Below are 22,893 nucleotides of genomic sequence, written 5' to 3' on the forward strand. Positions count from 1 at the left end.
TTTTGTCCTTTCAACAATGACTACAAGCTGAGAGCAGGCTAGTAAATGTGTTATCGGCCAACCCATTAGAGTTCCATTATTTTCTGTCTTACATGGCTTCATGTAATGAATTTTTATAATTAAACTAATGGCATACAATTTATTTTTCCCTCTCTTTACTTTCAGGCCCCATTTCTCTTCCAGCTTCTTTTGGAATAAGTTTTCTACAAAAAGAAGGGAGGAAAACCCTCCAAGTGCTTCATTACCTTAATTTCATTATGACATTTTAGAAAGTGTTCTCTTTATCTGGACTCCCTCTGTAATTTGCTGACTTTATTAAAAGGCTTAAGCAGTGTTGTAATTAACAAATCACCCAGCTACTCCAGGCATCTAAGAGAAGTCTAGTTGAGGTATGGAAATGATTGGGTAGAAATGACGACTCAGGGAAGGCCAGAGGCCAGATCCTCAGAATGTGGCATTTTCTCCATTTCTCAAATTCCATAAGCCTCATGTGGGACTGTCACAGACATTCATTTTTTTTTATGCCAGAGGATTGTACAGGTGTACCCCATTGAGTCAGGTGTGACTGTGCAATTAAGGATACTTGTCACTTCCTGGCCAAAAGACTGAGACCAACTGATATTATTCACCATGTTCCTTTCCTCTTAGAACACAGAAGGATGAATTAAGATGCAGATTTCATAATTCATTGTCCCTGAGTGACTAAATCAAGTAGAATCTCCTTAAAAATACACCATGGCTATGTAACATGCGTAAAATATAAACTCTGAGCTAAACTTCTTGATTTGGAGGTTGTTACTATGGCCTAACTTAGCCTATCCTGACTGACATACCCACTCAGGTACAACCCTGTGTCAAGAGAAGGACAATTCTAACATCTCCGGAAGCTGAAGGGCCGGGTCAGAATAAGCTATGTAGTACATATAAAGAATAGATGATGTTCCTATTAAATTCTTAGAAACTTGGTTTCTAAAGAAGTCTATAAACGAAGAAACAAGAAAAGATCCGGAGACTTAATGACATGCAGTTAAACCCTTTTAGGACAATTTAATTGAGATATAATTCACACACCATAAAATTTACTCACAAAAAGTATACATTTAGTGGTTTTAGTATATTCAAATAATAGTGAAACAATCACCACAATCTAATTTTGGAACATTTTCTTCAGTTCCTCAAAAATATATCAACAGTCACTTTCCAGTGTCCATTCTCTCCCGCTCCAAGTCTTTACTGCATACTTCATACAATGGGCTCATATGACATGTTATCTTTTATGACTGGCTTTTTTTCCTTAGCAAGATTTTTTGAGGTTCATTTATGTTATAGCATGTACCAGCACCTCATTAATTTTTAATACCAAATAATATTCCATCTTTGGATAGACCTTATTTTGTTTACCCATTCATTAGATGATAGCCACAGGGTTGTTTTCATTTTTAGGTCATTATGAGTAACTGTTACAATCAATTATACCAGGTTGTTCTGTGGACATATATTTTCATTTCTCTTATGTGGAACTATTACATGTCATATGGTTATGCTAGGGACTTTGGTAAAGGCTGTTTAACTATATTCACACATGCAGGTATGAAGCTGTACTCCTTAAGTTATATAGTTATGTAAACTAGTGATGAATCAACGAAAACAAACAAAAATTTCCAAGAACTTAAGAACATTTTTTCAAAGTGGTGGTACCATTTTATGTTGCCACAAACCTTGTGCTCCATTCATTCTATGCCCTTCTAAACATTTAAATTTCTGTCAGATTGGTAATGATGTAGCTTTTTTCATTGCTAAGATCAGTAATTTGAGTCTTTTCTGTTTTTTTTTTCTTTAATAAGTCTATTATAATTAAAAGGTTTCCAATATTATTGTCTTTTCCCCCAAAGGATCAACTCTTGATTTTGTTAATGTCATTGATTTTTTTACTCTATTCTTCATTGCTTCCTTTTTTCTGTTTGCTAGTTTTAACTTTTCTCTTTTTCCCCTAGTTTCTTGTGATAGCAGGCTAAGTTATTTGTTTGAGCCCTTTTTCTGTTTTAAGATAGGTGTTTATGGTTATAATTTCCTCTTTAAGCACTGCATTACTTGCATCCCATAAGGTTCAAAAAGCTGCTTTTTATTTCCATTCATCTCAAAGGAATTTTTGCATTACTCTTGTGATTTTTCTTGTACTTATTGCTCAGAATGAATTTTTCAAATTAACTTTTGTTACTGATTTTTAATTTCACTCAACTGTGGTCACAGAACCTACACTGTATGGTTTTAGTCTTTTTAACTGTATTAGGACATTTTTTTTTTTTTTGTGACCTAGCATATAGTCCATCCTAGAAAATGTGCAGTTAAGAAGAATATGCATTCTGTTGTTTTTGGGTGGAGTGTTCTATAAAAGACTGTCAAGTTCTGCTAGTTTAGAGTTTTTCTAAGTCTCCCCCTTTTCTTGTGGATATTCTGCCTAGTTTTTTCTTTCAGTTATTAAAGATGGGGGAATTGCAGTTTCTGTGTGTGTGTTTTTTCTTTTGAATTGTCTATTTCCCCCATCAATTCTGTCAACTTTTGCTTCATGTATTGTATTTCCTTAATTCTTTTCTTTTTTCTTTGCTCAGAGTAAATTGTTCCCACTGACCTATTTTTCAAAGTTCACTGATTCTGCTGCCAGCACAAATTTGATGTTGAGCCTCTTGAGTGAACATTTCATTTCAGGTGTAGTTCTAAACTCCAAGATCTCTATTGACTTCCTCTTTATAATTTGTATATATTTATTGATATTCTCTATTTGGCAAGACACTCACATAGCCTTCCATCAGCAGCCCCCCCCACACACACACATTAAAGTTTTTCAAAGTTCTGAGGACATCTCATTCCCTAGACCTTCTCTTAAAGTTTTTCTCTAGACACATGATTATCTCAATTGGTATCATAGTGTCAAGTAGCTGCTATTTAAACAATGGCTATTGATTGTTTTAGATAAACAATCAGGGGTTGGGGCTTTTCCCTCAAAGCTCAAAAACTGGTCAAACAGTGATAATGCTCTGGGAATAAAATGGATCTCTCTTATCTGATTGTCCCTCTCTAGTGGCTGTAAGATTTATGATTTTCAAAGCTACTCTGGAGCTGGAAAGCAGAAAGTGATGGGCAAAGGCCAAATTAAAAAGTTTGAAGCCCTGTTCTTAGCAAGGTTCAGCACTTTATATATTGTGGCCATCCTTTGGTTAATTTCCAGAGTTCAGAAAAGTCACTTTTGATCAGTTTGTTGCTTTTATGGAGGAGTGGGTTCCAGAATTGCTACATTATATTAATGAAATAAACTCCAAGATCTCTATTGACTTCCTCTTTATAATTTGTATATATTTATTGATATTCTCTATTTGGCAAGACACTCACATAGCCTTCCATCAGCAGCCCCCCCACACATTAAAGTTTTTAATATTAATGAATATAATGAATATTCATTAATATTAATGAATCAAATTATGAAAAGGAAAGACAAAGCTTGGTATAATTGGCATGTGAAAATAGTTAAGTCTTGCTGACCTGCTTTAAATACTTACATAGGACACCTACATCTGGGTATACTATTCCACTGCCTCCTATGTTCTGTGTGATGTAGGAAGCACTCTGCATGCTTTGAGGACCTTAATAGCTTCATACATACTTTTGGAGGAAAATTACTGTTAGGTTATCGAGTCATTTTTGCTTAATCACATGAAAATGTTAGGAGAGAAAAAAAGGGAATAAAGAAAACACATGAAAAATTGCAGGTGCTGGCAAGAAGAATTTTGATGTTGTTCATTATTGTATCAAAAATCAAGTCCTTGAAACTACCAAATGTGAGTCAATCTGCTCATTTAATTTCATGCAAGTCTAAAAACTAAAGAAAATGTGTTTAAGGACTTGTCACCCATTCCTGTACATATTCTTATAAGAGGTAAAGACATACCTGCTACCACCCACCTCTCCAAATGATTACAATTATAAGGCTCTAATTTCATGTTTGAAAAGTTCTTCCCAATTAGTTTCTTTTCTACTAATGTGCAATTCTCAAATATTCACTGTATTTACTATACATAACAAGTTTAACTTTTAATATTCATTACATGATTACAGTGTATTTATGTTTCAAGTTCCCTAAAGAATATCTTCAAAACAAAGATTTTTGCAGCCTCAGAAATGTTTATTTAATAATTTGATAAATTATTGGATTTCTTGCTTGAGATAGCTTTAAATATTACATAGCCAAATCAGCTAGGCTCAAACAAGATTTCACTTTTCTATTGAATTCATGTACTCTTAGCTCAGCCAAGCACAAAACAGCTAATGCCATCACGTTTGAAAAGCTTTTATGCTGAATTTGACACAAAAGCAATCACAGAGCAGACAAAAAAAGGAATTTCTCTTTCAAAGGCTGAAAGGGGGAAAAATAAATGAAAACTCTGAGCCTGGGTAAATCTCTCTTGACACTGGAAAAGAATGTTTAAAATCGTCAAGAAATAATTTTTCAAAGATGCCATTGCCAAGTTTGGCCCAATCTTAATAGCCTGGGAACAGGTTGTGAAGTCAAACACGATTCTGCCAAATGAAATAAATCCCATGATGATCACTGTTGGCAGTTTAAGGACCCAATGGCATACCATCTTATCTCTTATTGAAAGTTAAATGGCATCAGGGCTCATAGGATTCTGTCATAGCCTATTTGCAGTGATTTTGATTAGGATAGAAATCCTGTATGATTTTCCCTAACAGCTGTCTTTCATCTCAGAAGAACATTAATGTTTGACCAAGACCAGAGAGAATATCAAATGAAGCCGTGTGGTTAACAAAATCAACTATTTACTGACTTCATGTTCTTGTTTCAAAAAAAATAAAGGTCATATAGGAAAGAAAGATGCTATACATATACATGGGCATCTGTTAAGAACTGCTTATTAATTACTGACACGCTTGGTTATCTATTGTCTGTTCTTTTGCCAAACGAGATTTTCCTGTTGCTATTTTCTTTCACCTTAACCATGCTTTCAAGATGGACTTTACCTAGATAGGATTTCAGATTTGATTTCTGTTTGGAGAAGGTGCTGGTATCGACACCAGCTGTCACCACTATTTTTCTAACTGAGAGAAGAGGTTCTCTAAAGGTCTAAAGAGGTTTTCTAAAGGTCTAAATGAGTAAGGAAATGGTTAAAACTAGAACTTAACAAAATATTGTAAAAATTAAAAGTGATAATTGTTAAAAGTTATGTAGAAACATCTGCATTTCTACTATAATTCTAAATCTAAAATCAATATTCAAATTTTTATTTACATTACGATGGTAACTGAAAATATGGAACTTGAAGCTATTTAAGGAAAGTCTGGCAATTACGAATCATTCAACTAGCAGAATGGCGATTTTTTTCCCCCGTTAGTTCAGGTATAGTGACTGCTTTAAATTGTCAAAGATTATATCTGCTATAACTGCAACAAGTATCTCACGAAATAACGTTTAATCATCTAGATGTTGTCTATGACAGAGGTAATAAGTCTGTAAAGCCTTATGTTGCTTTGTAACATTCTTGTCATACAAGTAGAATTTTTGTCCTCACGGCAGCTCAAGCCTTTTGGAAAGTAACTATGATAGAAAAATGGATGTCGTTTCGATCCAAGGAAACTTATGTGGCTTGTTTCTCAGATGACATAGCCAATTTGAGATTCAGAACCTAGATCAGTAGATCTTCTTCTACCAGAGAAGTATCTGTAAAGGGCTTGGATCAAATATTCACTCTAATACAGTTCTGATCATGTTACTTCTCTACTTAAAATTCCTTAAAATTTACTCATGGTTTATCATTTAAGATATTTTCAAACTGACCCAGAAATATAAGGGTTGAAAGAATTAAATTCATGTAAAGCACAATCATTGTGCTTTATCAAACAGTCATTAATTTTTTCCCCACCCTTATTCTTTTATCCTGAAGAACTTTAGATTATTAAGTGGACAGATAATGGTATTTGGGGTAGAAACAAGATGCAGAAGAGAAGAAGTTGGGATGGAATCAGAAGACGGGAAGAAAAATGAAAGTATATCTTATTCCTGCCTTATCCTTAGACCCACATCCGATTTTGATTCAGAGCCCTCAAAGAGAGTAGAAGAAAAGAACCCAGCTGTCGGATTTTTTTAAAGGAATTTAGTCCTATTGATCAACTTCAAGCTACTATATAAGTATGCACATCAAATTGGACATGCTCTTAGCTGATGGTACAAATGTATAAACCAGCGTATAACCTAGATTATTTAACAATATTAATGTTAAGATTGATAGCTGCCATCAATTTTCCAGAATTCTCTACTTTACTTGGAAAACTCCACCATTTGTTTCAGCTTAAATTTAATTTCCTTGTAATCATTTGTTAAAAATCTTTACATCTTAATTCATAGCATAACTTTATCCAGTGTAATCAGCATTGTACAGTAAGAACATCTCTTTCAAACTAACCTTGGTTTCTGTGATTTTCTTTTGGATCGCATCCATTGTGTAGGGACCCTCCTTCCATGACTCAAGTTTGGCTCTGGCTTGTCCCAAGACTTGTTCAGCTTCTTCCTTAGCTTCAAGCCATTGTGTTGAATCCTGTAACATTTCATTCAACTGTTGTCTCCGATTCTGAAGATGTTCCTGCACTTCATCCCACTGACTCTGAATTCTTTCAACTAGAATAGAAGGAAAATGATAATTTATGGGTTAATGCTAGTCTGGAGGACACATTTGACCTTTAATATCCAAATATTGCCTCACATTTTATATTACTCACATAAAATATTGTTCATCATGTTATTACTAGGATGACGTCCAATGGAACCCCATACCTTTAAAAATTTCAAGCATGAGTTCCTGCTAAATTATTCTTTAAAAGTGACTAGAATATCTCCAGTGTATGTAAAAATTTACCTCTATTTTTAATCCTTACATCCAAGTATGAGTAATCTTTTAGAAAGGTTCTATAATATAGTGCCAAAATCCCCTCTCCTTACCACTCAATTCAGTGCTGGATAGCCTCACTTCAATACCATCACTAGTGTTTGATTCTTCAAAGTTTTGTTTTGCCACACAAAGCCTTTGTCATTTAAGAAGCAGGTGATTTACGCCTGAGAATTCATGCTTCCCCTTGGCTCCACTTCCTAGGAACAGCCTGTCACTAGTGACTGATGATAGTCATTGGATATCAATATCCTAACCCACTTGATTTTAGGGGGCAGATAACTGTGAGGCATGTGTTTTCCAAGGCTTCTAGGGTTCTTTCAGTGGGATACAGCTCCAGTGGTCCACAGTGGTAACTTGCTCGATACTGCACCACTGGCATTGGCTAACTTGGCTTACCTGTGTCACTTCCTCCTACGCTACTTACATTCTCTCAACTTTCAAGTAAACCACTTGCTCTTTTAGAGTACCTGAGAAAACTCCAAAATAAATAAGCCTAGCAGAGATTATGCTTAGTATAATAAACAAGATACTAAAAGACAAACACTGTGATTTCACTCACACAGTATACAGAGAAAAAAAAACAAACAGGGGAACTATATAAAACAAAAATACATTTTTGGACTTGTAGCATTAATTATTAAATACCAGTAAAGAAGGAAAAAGGGCAACAAGCAAATCAGAATGAAGGGGCCAATTGCATAATGAAAGACAGAACCGAACTTTTGGTAGGGACCTTAATATAACAAATACACATTTTGATTCTCAGTGATGTATTCCTGTAACTTACATCTTACGATGCAATGTGATGTCACAAAAAAAAATAAATTGATGACAAAGAAAATTTCAAAATATAAATTAAAATGTTTTCAAGTGTTCTAAAATACTTTTTTTTCAACAATCATAGAAACAATGGATATTCTAATTACAAGCTATTTTGCAACTTATCCTAGCAGGTTACTTTATTGTGAACAGAAGACATTTACATTTTTAGCTTATTGTTATATACTATATGTAACTGAAAATGATAAAATACATCATCTTTTAAAATGGTTACTGATTGGCCCTCCTTGGTGGCACAGTGGGTTAAAGCACAGCACTAAGGAGCTAAAGCCACTTCCGCATGAGCTCGATCCCAGCCCCCGGAGGTGATCCGCATGGCGTGGCAGACCTCTCCTGACCCGCCCGCTGCCCCCCATCAGCAGTGCACTTCATAGATCTGCCTGTTCTGCTTCTCACTCTGTCTCTGGTGAAGCCTCTCACCACCTGCACTTCTGGCCTGCACCCCAATTCTATATAAATAAATAAACCTTAAAAAAATAGTTACTGATGAGGACTGCCTTAAGCAGCCCTCATCAGTAGCATTTTTAGAAGGCCTAGTGGTTTTGACATAAACATGAACATGTAAGACTATAACTTGATATTAGAAAAAAAAAATAAAGTAGTCCTTTCTGTTATGTGGCAGTGATTTATTTGTTTTGGAAAAAGGGGGACATTTTTATAGCCTAGATCATCATTTCAAACAAACATAGCATCTGAAAACTTTAAGTAAGCCAAAGCAATAAAAGTTTTCACTTCAAAAGTATCATGTGTGTGAAATGTAGCAAGATAATGGTTAAGATACAAAGGCAAGCAGTAAGTCAGATGAATGGCTAGAGAGGTGGGAGTTACAATACCTGGAAAGGAAACTTTCACAGAAACATGGACAAGAAACAACTTCAAAAACATGAGTATATTTAACACTTTCAAAGCCACTGATATCACAAGAGATAAAACTGATAGTTAACGAAATATATTTGAATGTTTAGCCTGCTCAAAGTTTTATATGCACTGACTTAATTATTATCAATATGAGAGGTAGGTGTCATAGCTGATGTTGTTGCTGTTTTCATTTAACAGATGAAGGAATAAAGACTGTTAAAGAACTGGCCTAAGGTTGTATAGAAAGTAGATGGTAGAGACAATACTTAGGCCTAAGCAGTTGGGCTGCCTACAGACTATGCCGTAAGTATCCATTGGCTCTGGCCACATGGAATTCCCTTAGTATCACACAGAAAATTATTTCTGTGGAGTGACAGAAATTTTATCATAGGGGATTGACAAATGAATCAGTCCATGATGGATGAGAGTTGGAAGAAAACTATCCCTCGTGGATGGCAACTGTGAGATATAATTTCTTACTGCATCTGAGAGTTCACTCATCAGCATTGAACTCCAGTTGCCCACAGCAATAACTTGCTCAAACTTGGCTCTTTTCTTTTCTCTATTTCAGTGGCCTACTACTCTACTGATCACTTCCTGGGATCACATTACAATGAAACCAAGTTCAGGTAAATGCTGGTTTCAAGGGACTGTTTCTGGTGGAACCTACTCTTACATTAAACCTTTATTCACTTAGAAAAATACTTAGTTTACATCTTAGGGCTTGGCTTTTGCATATTTTCAATGTCAAACAAATAAATTGTACACACAGATTATTTCAGTTATTCATTCTTCCCCTTTATAATGATGCAAACATGCCACACCCGGAGTTAACTTTTATGCAAAAACTTGTGTCTTTCTTCTTGAAGAATGATCACTTTCTATTGTAATTTAAGTTTATATAAATTGAAGACTGGTTAGGATCTTTCACATTTCCCTCTTAGTTTTCCTCTCTGCATGATCTCTGTTCGAAGCAAACATTCTCTATACTTCCTCTGTTTCTGATTTAATGTCTCTGCGTCAACATATTTTCTTTTATAAAACATCTTCAAGATCCTATTTTCTAGTAGAATATTCTAAGATTAAAAAAATCCGTAAGTTCAAAGTTGTATGTATGTGTATGTGGGGGACGATGCAGAAGCCTTTCAGCCAAAATTAATCAATGAACCTCTCTAATATCCTTAAAGTGTCGGTCAGAAACAATCTGTTGGCATGTCTTTTTGCCTCAGAGTATCTTTTTTAATCAAAACTTAGACTGAGTAATGTTGAAAAGTACATGCATATGTGGAATAAGGATATTTTTATGAGCACTTTCAAACTGAAACACACAGAGAATAATAACAATAAAATATACTTTATGAACAGAAGTACAATTAGCTAAATACTACAAAGAGAGTAAGCAGATGCAGCACCTCTTGTAAAATGGAGAACCATATGTGAGAATCCATTTTCAGACTAGAAATTAGAGAAAAATTATTTTCTTTACAAAAGGATTTGCCGTAAGAGTTCTCTAAACAGTCAACTTGTCAACTCTTTTTAAAATATTATTTGACTTGTAATTCTACTCCCAGGTGTATGTCTGACAGAAAAGCGCACTTACTGTCACCAAATGTATGTACCAAATCGGAAGATTCCTCAAAATGGAAACCACCCAAATTCCCAAGTGCTATAAAATGAATTAATACATTTCAGTACATTTATCAAGAAAACACTAGACAGCAACTAGAATGAAATATCCACAACTATATACAATATAAGTATGGATCTCACAAGCCAATGTTAAGGGAATAAACCAGCTAAAACAAGTACAAAGTGCTTTATTACATTTATAAAACATGCAAAGATAGGGAAAGACAGATAGATGACTGCAGAACTGAGGACAGCAGTTACTCTTTGGGGTACCCTTAGGGACTCAAGCTAATGGAAGACAATGTGAAGGGGGGTTCTGAGGTTCTAGTAATATTTTGCTTTTTGGTTTGGGTGCTGTTTACACAGTGGTATTCAATTTGTGCAAATTCACCAAGTTAGACATTTAAAAATGTGCACTTTTCCACATGTGTATTGCACTTAAATAAAATTAATTAAAATACTATTTGATTTGCAAAGCATTCTACATACAACATTGCAGAATTCATTTTTTTTCAACAGTGTTACAAACTGTGAAGTATGTATCATTTTGGCAGATATTTATGGTAACTAGAGATACAATGGTTTTGCTAAGGATATAATAAAATTTAGGGCTTAGATTTGTGTGAAAAGAACATTGTAGAAATACTCATTGGACAGTGAACATGACTAGACACCCAGAAACAAATCAACACATAGAGACTAATGGAGCAGTTATTCAGTTATTTGAAAAAAAAGAAACAAAGCAATGCAATTGATTGATATAGTTGTCCTAAGACTAGACTCTGAAGAAACACATAAAAAAGAAATTTTAAAAGTTTTATATAAATTCTATTTTGTCAAGGAATGAAAGGATAATGAAAACATAAAATTTGAAGATCATTAAGGAGAAGCTGTTGTCTTGGAACCAGACCACTATGGTAATTGGACATCATATGGACCTGGTAATTGTCCATAATTGGGCAACAATTCAAACTACAGAATCTCACTTCATCCAGGATGTTACTGATGGATCAAAGATAGATTATGGCAATGTACTTGGTCACGAGAGGACATACTGTTAGATTTATGTTTATACCAAATTCATCTGACATACAAAAGTGAAATAATAATAAAATATATGCATATAAACTCTGACAATCTGTGCATGCTGGTAACTGAAGAGCTACCTAAATGTGTGCATTTCTCCTCCCAGAGGTCCATCATGGAAAGCTTCTTCACTGATTTGCGCAGTAAGTAGATGCTGGATAATGAAGGGATATAAATAACCAATGCTAAGACTCAGAATGACAGACTGGGACACAGCACGTGTCCTGATTTACGGATCTCTAGAAGTGTCAAATTGGAAACTCAGCAATCACATCAAGAACCACAATATTGCAGAGAAAGAAACAGTACAGTTGATTGAGTACTAACCAATCTTTCACTGCAAGTTTTTAAGCTAGCTATGTTTGATTATCAGTACACATTCTTGACTGATGTAAATTCCCACAACATCTCTCTTAGGGAAAAATGTTATTTACAAAAGCGAAATGATTACCTTTTTGCATATGCACTGCCATAGAACAAAGAACAGATCTGCTGCAATTTCTGCATTGAAATTACAGCTCAGAGTTAGAAGTCAGTGTGACTATGTTTTAGAAAGAAACCTCCACTAACACTTAGTGATGGGTTAGAGCCTTGTATTTGTGGTGAAACACCTAAATTAGCTTTCAAAAAAAGTTGCTTTATCACAATCTCAACTCTAAAACTGTATTAGTGATAGTTGCAGAAACAAAGATGTGTGTGGAGATAAAATTTAAAAAATAATAAAAGCATAAAGTGCCATAATAATGCATGGCATTATTCCTCCTCTATAAAGAAAAGAGTACACAAGAGGTCTGGGTGGAAGATACCAAGATGGGAGGGTTAAGTAGTATATGACCCTTCAGAGGACATTTGAATACTTGACCATTGGTAGCTATTTAACATTTTCAACTGTAAGGAAAGCAGCACCAAGTGAAGTTAAGAAAATGAATTCTGAACCATTTATTGGGGTGGAGAAAAAGATGTTGGGCTCACAACAAACTGTTCCCTGAGGTTCAGATAGTCAACCAAATGTTAGGCATAGTCAAGAAAGGAACTGAAAACAAAGAAACCACCAGTAGACAACTCTTACACATATCTGAAGATAATTGTACCTTTGGTTGATATTCACAGACATAAAGAATCAAAAAAAGTCAAAATTATAATACCCCACATTATAGGGACTATTAATATTTGTTCTTCCTGCTTCTACAATACATTGAAATGTGGTTCTGTGGAATACTCCAGAACCTAAAGACAGGAGTCTCAACCCACCAGGAGGAAGAAGCAGCAAATATACTAACGATGTAGTCAACTGTTAACTACTGTGAATATGCATCTGCTCTATTTAGCAGAGGGACTAGGAAATTAGTTGTCGTGCAAACACATACTAATACACCTGAGATATTTCAGATAAGAAAGCTGAAAAAAGAGGTAAGTTATATCCACATGATTAAATCCTAGTCACTGGGAAAATTTTAATAGTTGCTTCTTCTCTAAATTGAAAAAAAAAAAAAAAGTAGAATTCAGAAAAAGCCAAACATTTAGATTAAATTTATGCGAGACAGACCCAGAATGAAAATTAACATGTTGTTGTTTGCAATTTTTTATACTGCAGTGATATGTTGACACCACCATGTATGACTCAGAGGTATAGGTTCATACCTCTTCAGAAGTCTGATATAGCCCCCCAAAACACAGCTTAAATATTTTATGTTATCCCAACATTTAATTTTAATTTGAACATGGAAAAAATCAATACATTAATGATATTTCCGCACTCGGTTTAGTCTCTAGAAAATAACAACAAGAAAAGTTAACAACCTATGAAGTTTGAGAACATGATGAACTCCAGGCACCAAGAAGAGTGACAATCATGGTTTAATAACACCACTGGACTTTCCAAATACTGAACTACAAAGTAAAGGGGTTAGATGATCCTTGGGTTCCTTTCTAGCTTTAAAAGTCTGTGAAATACATGGCCTGTGATCTTTCTGTCAGAGATGAAGGTTACTGGGAAGCACTCAGCCAGACCAGCGTGTGCATGAACAAATAGCAATTCAAATGACATACTGTTCTCTGGGACAGAATATTGGTGTGATTCAGCTTGGCCATTTTATAGTCAGTCATGCTAAAATTCATTTAAAAAAAACTTGAGCCAAGCTAAAACAAAGATCATTCTTTTCTGTGGTGATAGTAATTTTCTGCATTTTGATAGGTGCATGCATCACACAGGTGTACCCTTTCATCAATACTCACTGAAAATTGCACCTAAGATTTATGTATTGGGCACTATGAAAATTTTGCCACAAACAAATAAACAGGAAAACAAAAGGCCTATAAATGAATATTGAGTTCTAGCATTGAGCTGCATGATCATGTAGTTCTTCATAATATTGAATTGCATATTTACCAAGGGGTAAAGTGTACTGATGTCTCCAAAATGACTTGGAAATATATCAGAAAGAAAAAGAATATGTGTGTAGATAAGAAGGATGAAATGGTACTGGAGAAACTGTACAATTCCTTCAACTTTTCTGTGTGGTTGAATTTTTCATAAGAAGGTGTTAACTATAATGCTCTCTCAATAAGCATAAAGCAGCATATAACTTAATCAACTTTCTAAGTCTCTAAGACCATCTTCCATTTAAGAAAAAAAATCTATTCCACTATCTATGGGATGTGAAGTTTGAAAAATAGTAAACATAATTTATAAGAGTGGAAATGACCTAGCAAACATAATTTATAAGAGTGGAAATGACCTAGCACTGGGGAAATCCAGGCCCAATGTGTAGGGAGAGGACTTGGAAATGGAATTCAGGCAGATCTCTTAATTTCCTAATCAATAGACTGTCAAAGACCATAGTATATTTCCTTTAAAGTATTCTGAAGAATCCAGTAGAGAAAATGAATAGTACCACCTGTTTTTGTTATAAAACATAAGGAAAATGCTTGTTTGTCTCCATATAGAAAGATGAGTTAAGGTCAAAGAAAGATTTCAATTTTGCCACTGGAGAATCACTGATTATGTGAAAATACCAATACCCAGTTAAAATGAAAGATGATAGTTATATTATTAGTCAAACAAAGCAGTGCTATTGAAATAGGGTACCATTATATCATTAACATGAAATAATTTTTAGTAATATTGCTTTTTACGTCAATTTTTGTCATAGTAATGTTTATTTATTTCTGATAACTTTCAATTTTTATTGAACTATATGATTTCTCCCCTCAGGTGTGGTTACCATAGTTCTCCCACCACCAAAGCACCCATAGCCCCTCAGCAATATCCTGTGATCTCCCCCTCTCCCATTATCAATCTCCCCACCTCACCCCTCCCCTCTCCTTCTATGGTCAGTTTGTCTTTGACCCTTTGTTTAGTTTTTCTATATTCTACATATAAGTGAAACCCTCTGATATTTATCTTTTAAAATGAATTAGCTTTGAAGTTGGGGAGAAAGCTTGATCTATAGTTACACAAAAATCTTTCAGTGTGTAATCTTAGGTTTCTGATCAGACACAGAAAATAAACTACCTAGGTGTGATATAGATACACCGGATCACTGGCCAGTCCATCTGTTGCTGTGCCCCACGTGTCAAATAATTAAGTGCCCAAGGTAGCAAATAAAGTACTAACAACTCAAAAGGTTTTAGCATGAGTTTGTTAAAGTGAAGCTAAGAGGTACCATTACAATTCCCGCACCAAGGATTTATTACTGTGTCACCAGCATGCAATGCAAACAATAAAACCCATTCATCACTGTAAATTTGCACACCAAAAGTTGATGCATTTGTTGGGATACAATGAAAATATATTTATAATAAAAAACAATTTTTTTCTCCCTTAACACACACTGAATTTCATCCCTATATTTGGCCAATCAGACGTTTATTTGATAGTGCAGGGAATGAAAATTTTAACTGGGAAATAAAAGTGGACTCACCCCTATCTCCACAAGTATATGCTCACAATCTAGCTCTCAAGTGGATTGCAAATAAGAAACAATCCCCTGAACAGTAGCCAGGGTCCAAAAAGCAAAATGACAGTATCTATTAACAGTAGGGTACTGGTACATTTCTAGTCTTCCTTAACTTTTCTTCAAGAGGTTTTGGGGTCTCTCTACTCAATGCCTGTATTTAGTAGATCAACTTCCTCTACTTCCTATGAGAAATGATTTCATTTTGGCCACCTTCCACCTTCCATCTCAGTGTAGAACCTCATCAAAATTATGCTCAGTGAAAAAAGCCAGAAGGAAAAAGAAAAATATCATATGGTTTCACTTATAGGTGGAATACAGGAAACCCAAGTAAGGGATTAGAAAAAATAACTATAATAATTATAAAACCAAAATTAACAGGCAGCTATAAATCAGAGTCACTTGGCAGGGGAGGAGGAAGGAGAGGGATCAGAACAGGGATGGAAAGATCACAAGGGACTAAGGTGATTGTGTACAGGTGAACTGGTGGTGGGAATTCTACCAGGACTACACCTGAGAGAAGAAAGCAAACCTTGTTAAAAAAAAAAAAAAAAAAAAAAGAAAGAAAGAAAGAAAGAAAGAAAGAAAGAAAGAAAGAAAGAAAGAAAAAAAAAAAAAAAGAAAGAAAGAAAGAAGAAAAAAGGCCCTCCCTGGTGGTACAACAGGATAAAGCACAACAGTAAGAAGCTAAAGCTACTTCAGCACGAGTTTGAACTCCGCCCGGGAGGAAGTGACCCACATGGCACAGCAAATCTCTCCTGGTCTGCCCACTGCTGCCCTCAGCAGTGTACTTCGTCACTCAGCCTGTTCTGCTCCCCACTTCCCCACTTTGGTTCCGGTGAATCCTCTCACCACCTCTGGCTTGTACCAGAGGTATGCATAAACAAGTCTTTAACAAAAAAAAAAAAAAGAAGAAGAAGAAGACCAATGATGTAATGTAAAGTATAAAATACATTAAAGAAAGAAACAAAAATTCTTTCCTTTGGCCCTAGACTCCCTCTGGCCAATCCTGGTTTTTCTCTTTCAGGGAAGAATGGTTTATACCAGTGGAGAATAAAGGATGGTTCTTACATGAGCAGCAGCAGCAAGCAGGAGCTTGTGAGAAATGCAATATACTGAGTCTCACCCTAGCTGGATCAGAATCTGCTTGTGAAGATGAAAATTTGTGTCTAACAGTTCTTAAATTTCCTTTATGTCACCCACTCTTCCACTGTTTTCAGGGTAAAATAAAAAACTTTACCTGACTTCTAAGAACTTTTATAATGTGGCTCTTTTCTACTTTTCTTGTTCCTTGACTTCTAATGCCTCTTGTGATCTGCATGCTCTAACTTCACAATAGCCACACAAGAGTCTTCTGCATGTGTCAGGTTACAAAACATCATATGTATCTATGCTTGTCCTGTATGCAGAATATTCTATACCTTCTGACTCACCAGCACTCTGTTCAAAGTGACTGCTATTGTGGCCCCCATTCTCTTTAACTCTACCCAAGCTTTGTTTCAGAGGCTTGGATAGGGTATCTGCCTTTACGGTTTCTAGAACACACTGTTCTCTGATCTCTCCTTACCTCTCAACACAAAGATGACTCTATGCAGCAACTGCCTATATAAGATGTTTTCTTTAATGAAAGAAGAGGAAAGGGGGTGTTTCTATATCATGTTCAGCAAAAGTTTGGCTTGTGGAAGGATTTAAAGCTGTGTGAATAGGACAAACACGACTTTTAATTCAAAACAGAAATATATGTGCTACTGCAAAACCTAAAATAATCACAAACATATGCTATATAAACAAAACAAGTACATACAACCAGTCAATGTTATGAACATTAAGTTCATATCCAATTCTTTTTTAAAATTTGTACAAATGGGGATTCTATATTAAGAGGGGAAAATAAGTGAATTAATTATAGCTTCAACTGATCCCTTCAAATGTTTCTCCAAAAAAGCAAACTGTGAGAAAAAAAAAAACTATCAATTAATTCTGGTGCATTTAACAGCTGTATTGTTAAGATAAATGCAGGATGAGTGATTATAAAATATATTTTAGATGAATGTATTTTCTGAAAAGCCAAAAAGGAAAGAGCTGGAAAGATAGGAGGTGTTCTTCCCTGGTCCCTACTTTGAGATAATTTTTGTATTTAAGTCACAACAACTCATGAAAATCATGTAAATCATGAAATATGCAGGATATAGAAAGTAAATCCCTATTGCAATAATGTCAATTTAGGTGACAAAATAATTTCATAAAAATATGTACATAAACCTTGAACATTTGTACAGCAGCGCTAAAATGAAAGGCTTGAGTTTACAAGAAACAACAAAAATATCTGTATACGGCTTCCACTATTTCCATTTACTTCTGGGTAAAACATAACTACACATCTAGAGGAGAGGCCCAGGAGAGTCAATAGTTTGATGAAACATATGGTTAAGAAATACAGGGACAGAATAGTGTAATTGCCTTAATTTTAAAAGGAAACTCTTCTTAAATAGAATCCCCAAAGTAAAGGAAGAAATAAGAGAAATTTAAATGAAGTAATCAATGTGAAAAGTGCTTTCTAAACTGTAAAGCTGTCAGCAAACATATTATTATTATTTCCTTTAAAATGAGCTATGAAATAGTCTTGCTCCTATACAGTTTGCAGCAAAGGAACCAATTCCTTTAAAAACATATAAAATGGATGCTTCATAACCAAAACAACCACAGCAACAACAAAAAGACACACAAACATTTCCAGAATTTGGTCTTAAGTCAAATTAAACTTTTGTTCAGTTAAATTGTTATAAAGAAGCTTTTGATAACCTGATGCTGACATACATTTATACATTAATTCATTTCGTTGGCCCTTTGTCAATCCAGTCATTCATTACAAACATTTTCTTCGTAATCCACTATGTGCTTGAGATTGAGTTGGAATTTGTGCAAAAGGAAAGCTGTATAAGCAACAAACTTTTCCAAGTAAGCTACCTAGTTCAATATTCACATGCATTTGGAATCTCCATCTTGAAGACAGATTCATTTATTTGAATGCATCATTCATTAGAAAGAAAATCTACATGTGGGGATTTTTATGGCTCTGATAATCTTCCAAGCTAGGTTAAGAATTTTGGTCTTCATCCTAAAGGCAATTGGAGCCCACCAAATGTTTTATGAAGGGAAGTGATACCATCTGAAAAGTGGGTTTGAAAAGAATAGTCTACTTGTGAATTATAGAATAGAGTAGAAAGGCAAGAAAAGATGTAGAAAAATAAACTATTACAAGTTCAGGCAAAGCCTGATGGTGCCGGGTAGACTGAAAGAGGAAATGTACAGGGTTTGGCCTAAGCTCTCCCCTCTGTCTGTTACATGATAGGAACTTCATTAATGCTTTTGATGGGAAGTGGAAGAGGTTAGCAAGATACTTCCATCAAAGGAGTTTAGAAGCACTGGCCCTGTCATAGAATGGGCCTTCTCGCTCATAGGAAATGATGAAACTAATAGATGGTAACTATTGTTTTTCTGCAAGGCCTGTCTAGGTGACCATGCCCCTTCGAAAATATATACTGCATGGAATGTTTATAAATCCTTAAAAATTCTTTACTGGAAAACCTTTATTGCTTGACTTTTTCTTTTGGATGACTTCTGAATCATTTGCAGATAAACAGAGAAAAATTTGGTATGTTTGTATCACAAAAATTTGGTATGTTTGTATCACAAAAAAATTTGGTATGTTTGTATTTAAAATAATAATAATAATGAACAACTATATACCAGAGACATTCTACAGGGGTGGAGTGAGGAATGGGATTAAAAATGGGGTGTGGGGGAGGAGGAATGCACTGAACTATGGTGATGGCACATGGGTGATTTGGTGATGGGAAGCCCATGGGGATTACAACTGAGATGGAAAAAGGCACAAATGATGTAAAAATAAACTATTATATTAAAAAAAAACTGCTTCTGGATATCCACCTGGACCCATGATTTCATGATGAATTAAGGATCTAATGTCCCACAAAGAGAAAAGTAATGCAGACAGTTTGCCATATGGAGTGGATAAAGTAGGTGAGAGGTCAGAGGTGACATTTTGAGAGCTCATTCGAGACATGTGGTAATCATTCATATAGTGGTGACTAAAGACATGAGTTTAGGGGACAAAGGCAAAACCTCAGTAATGGCCTAGAGTGAGGCAGAGGAAATACAGTTAACTGAACAGAGTCAGGAAAGGCTGCATCATCCCTGTGTTCAAGGCAAAGACTACGCCGATGACACATGAGGGGTGGTCCTTAGACTAAGCAAGGCAACTTCTCAAGGGTCATCGATAGCTTTAGTTAGAACATGGGTCACAAGAGATTAGGTATAAAAGGAAATGCTAGAAATATTTGTAGAGCTCACTTTGACAGTTAAAGAAGCAAAATCAGAAAGGAGATTTAAGGGATATGAGCCCTCCTGTTATTGGAGCCAAGATATGGAATAAGTAAGGAAAGAGAAAATAAAAGGTCAGGCAGAACATGGAATTTAATTTAGAAGACAAAAGCATGCTAATATGCAACATTTCGAAAAATGAGTGGGTTACAAGATTCTACTCTCAGTCAGCAGATCAGGACATGAGTCTGTGTCCTATGACACATGCTTCTACTCAATGTGACTTAATAAACAGAGCTCAACATTTATGAGATCTCTTATGTTTCTTTTCCCCAATTCTGCTATATTTCTGTCTTTTCTACCATTTCTACCCAAATGAATTGCTTTCTCTCCTTCACTTTCTTTGAGTTGATCGACACTCTCCTTGGCTACATCAGACTCTAGCTCTCCTGAACTCCAGGGTCTTCATGAAAGCATCTATTTATTACATGAAAATAATGCCAATGAAAAGTTCCAACTTAGAACAATCTTATCATTTACCTCCATTGCCACCGGTAGGCTCATGTCTGAGCCAGGGTCAAGGATGCTCACATGACTCGAAAGCATTCTTATACTCTTCTTGAAAAGTAGAAAGAGTTCTGTTGTGAAGCCCAGAGGTATACATGCTGACTAAAATATTTGCTGCAAATTTGTGTACAGATTCTCTCCATCTGCATTAAGTTTAGCCAAACACTTTCTTCCTAGGTGTTTGGGTACACACTGCTATCAAGTTTTATCAAGATAGATATTAGCAAGAGGCAGTTGTTTACCAGAGCAAAACATCTGATAGGAACCGGCCATACTGTCAGTTCCAGGGGTATTGCTGACATTCTAATCTTATTGCTTTATTTTCTCCATCCTTTTATTATTTTCTTCTACACTAAATCTCTGTCTCTTGCTGCTTAATAAGCTGGCTGTTATTTGGAACCTAATGAAAGGGTTTTCCTTTCCTGAGTCCAAGCCTTCCTAAATAGCCTCTTCATTATTCTATTCACTTTGAACACTAAAAAAAAAAAAGAAAGAAAGAAAGAAAGAAAAAAAAAGAAAGAAAAAAGGCTGAAATAGCTAGTATGAGAGGTTCAAGAAAATCTCCATCCAGGACAACATCATCCTAATTGGTTTATAACCTGCTGTGCTGAATAGTTCTTCCACTCATCATAGTTTTTTTTTATTTTAACCTTAAAAATGAAAATTTCTATGTTGTGAAAACCAACAATGAAAAAAGGCTACACAATTTGAAAAAATAGCTTCAGCAGTGACCCGAGAGCCCTCAGAGGTTTTTGTGTAATTGTCTGACAGGAGAGAATTATCTACAAGGTACCATGTTCTTGCAAGTTTTTAGTTCACATTTTAATAACCACAGAGGAACTAGGCCTTTAGGATGCTAAGCCTTCAATTTTATGTGAAAGGTAAACTAAAGAAATTAATAATGACTGAAAGAAAATGGCCTATGTAGAAACAGATGCTATAAAAGTTAATAATGAAAAGGTCAGGAAAGGCAGGGAAAAAATCATATCTCATGTGCACTGTTCACAATTGTGTTCAAGGTATATGTTCCTGACAAAAGGAAAAAAAAAAAGGAAACACTTTTAAAGAGTATAAATATGTAAAAATGTTCCATTGTAGTTTTATGTCTAAAAATAGATATGTGCTTATATTTCAGATTTTTTGGGAAAAAAACAGTAATATTAAGTAAGGGACTTTTATACATTGCTTTTGAAACTGAACTCCATTAAAAATGAGGTAGGGCCTCCCTTGTGGCCTAGGTGCTAAGTCTCAGCCCAGTCATCCCTAAGGACTGAGTTCTATCCCTGGCCAGGCAGCTGACCCACCTGGGGCGGCAGACCTCTCTTGTCTCACCTGCTGCTCCCCCCAGCATTGTATTTTAATCAGTCTGCCTATTCTGCTCCCCACTCTGTCTGCGGGGAATCCTTTCACTTCCTGCACCTGTGGCCTACACACCAGTTCTCCTACAAAAAATAAAATTAAAATAGATATACTTATAAACCAAACAACAAAAAAAAAAAAACAAGGGCTCTCCCTAGTGGCGCAGTGGGTTAAAGCACATCACTAAGAAAGCTAAAGCCACTTCAGCATGAGTTCGATCCCTGCCAGCCCTGGAGGTGACCCACATGGCGTGGCAGACCTCTCCTGACCTGCCTGCTGCTCCCCTCAGCAGTGTACTTCGTCAGTCAGACTGTTCTGCTCCCCACTCTGTCTCTGGTGAATCCTCTGTGGCCTGTACCCCAGCTCTATACAAATAAATAAAATAAATCTTAAAAAAAAAAAAAGAAACAAGGTATTTACTTTGACCCTACGACAAATATACTGAATGAGAATATTCTGGTGCTTTATACATACATACATTCTCAATAGTGGCAATAATATTCGAAGTGGGTGAAACCTTGTTCTTTTTTAAAGATTCACTTATTTATGCATACAGAACTGGGGTACAGGCCAGAGGTGCAGGGGTAGTGAGAGGATTCACCAGAGACAGAGTAGGGAATAGAACAGGCAGATCAAGGAAGTACACTGCTGAGGGGAGCAGTGGGCGGGTCAGGAGAGGTCTGCCACGCCACCTCTTAGGCGGGGGATCGAACTTACTTCTTGCAGAAGCAGCAAGCCTCACAGTGCAGAGCTTTAGCCTGAGGTGCCTGACAGGGAGGGCCCAAAAACTTCTTTCTAAGAGGCAACAATTCCTCAAAATAGCTAAGGTCCAGTATATAAATAGATATCTGTGATATTTAAATTTCATGAGGTGGCATTGATTAGAAAAAAGTGACTTAAAAAGGCTTCATAAAGGTGATGGAAGACACTGAGAAACATCTAATTAATAATATGCTTTTTAAACATTCTCTGTATATAAATGTAATACATTTTATTGTAGTTAATTGGGAAATGCACACAGGAAAAAAAAATAACTTCGCCTAATTTCCACTACTGATAGTTGTTAAATTGTTTAACATGTTATCTTCAAGAAATAATTTGTTCTGCTGGTTCACACCTATGCAGGCTCTCTTTTGAACAAAATTGGGATCCTATGGCAGAAACAATTTTGATCCTACTTTTTTTTAACTTAGCATTTGAACATATCAAAGTTGTAATTGTTCATTCTCTCTGCCATTAATTTTACTTGAAACTATTTTTAATCAACATTGTTAATCAGCATTAAGTATAAACTAATC

General features: G+C 35.5%; 1 protein-coding gene across 2 annotated transcripts in view; it reads right to left on the bottom strand.

Annotated features, from left to right (window-relative positions):
- DMD (dystrophin) overlaps positions 1-22,893 on the bottom strand; it is a 1,782,468-nt gene that overhangs the window by 501,911 nt on the left and 1,257,664 nt on the right. For both annotated transcript variants that reach the window (XM_012730298.1, XM_012730297.1), the window contains one exon: positions 6,474-6,685. In XM_012730298.1, the coding sequence (XP_012585752.1) occupies positions 6,474-6,685 (212 nt within the window). The remainder of the gene's footprint in view (positions 1-6,473; positions 6,686-22,893) is intronic.

This window comes from Condylura cristata, unplaced genomic scaffold (assembly GCF_000260355.1).
Source record: "Condylura cristata isolate star-nosed mole 26May11 unplaced genomic scaffold, ConCri1.0 scaffold00027, whole genome shotgun sequence".
Taxonomy (NCBI): Eukaryota; Metazoa; Chordata; class Mammalia; order Eulipotyphla; family Talpidae; genus Condylura; species Condylura cristata.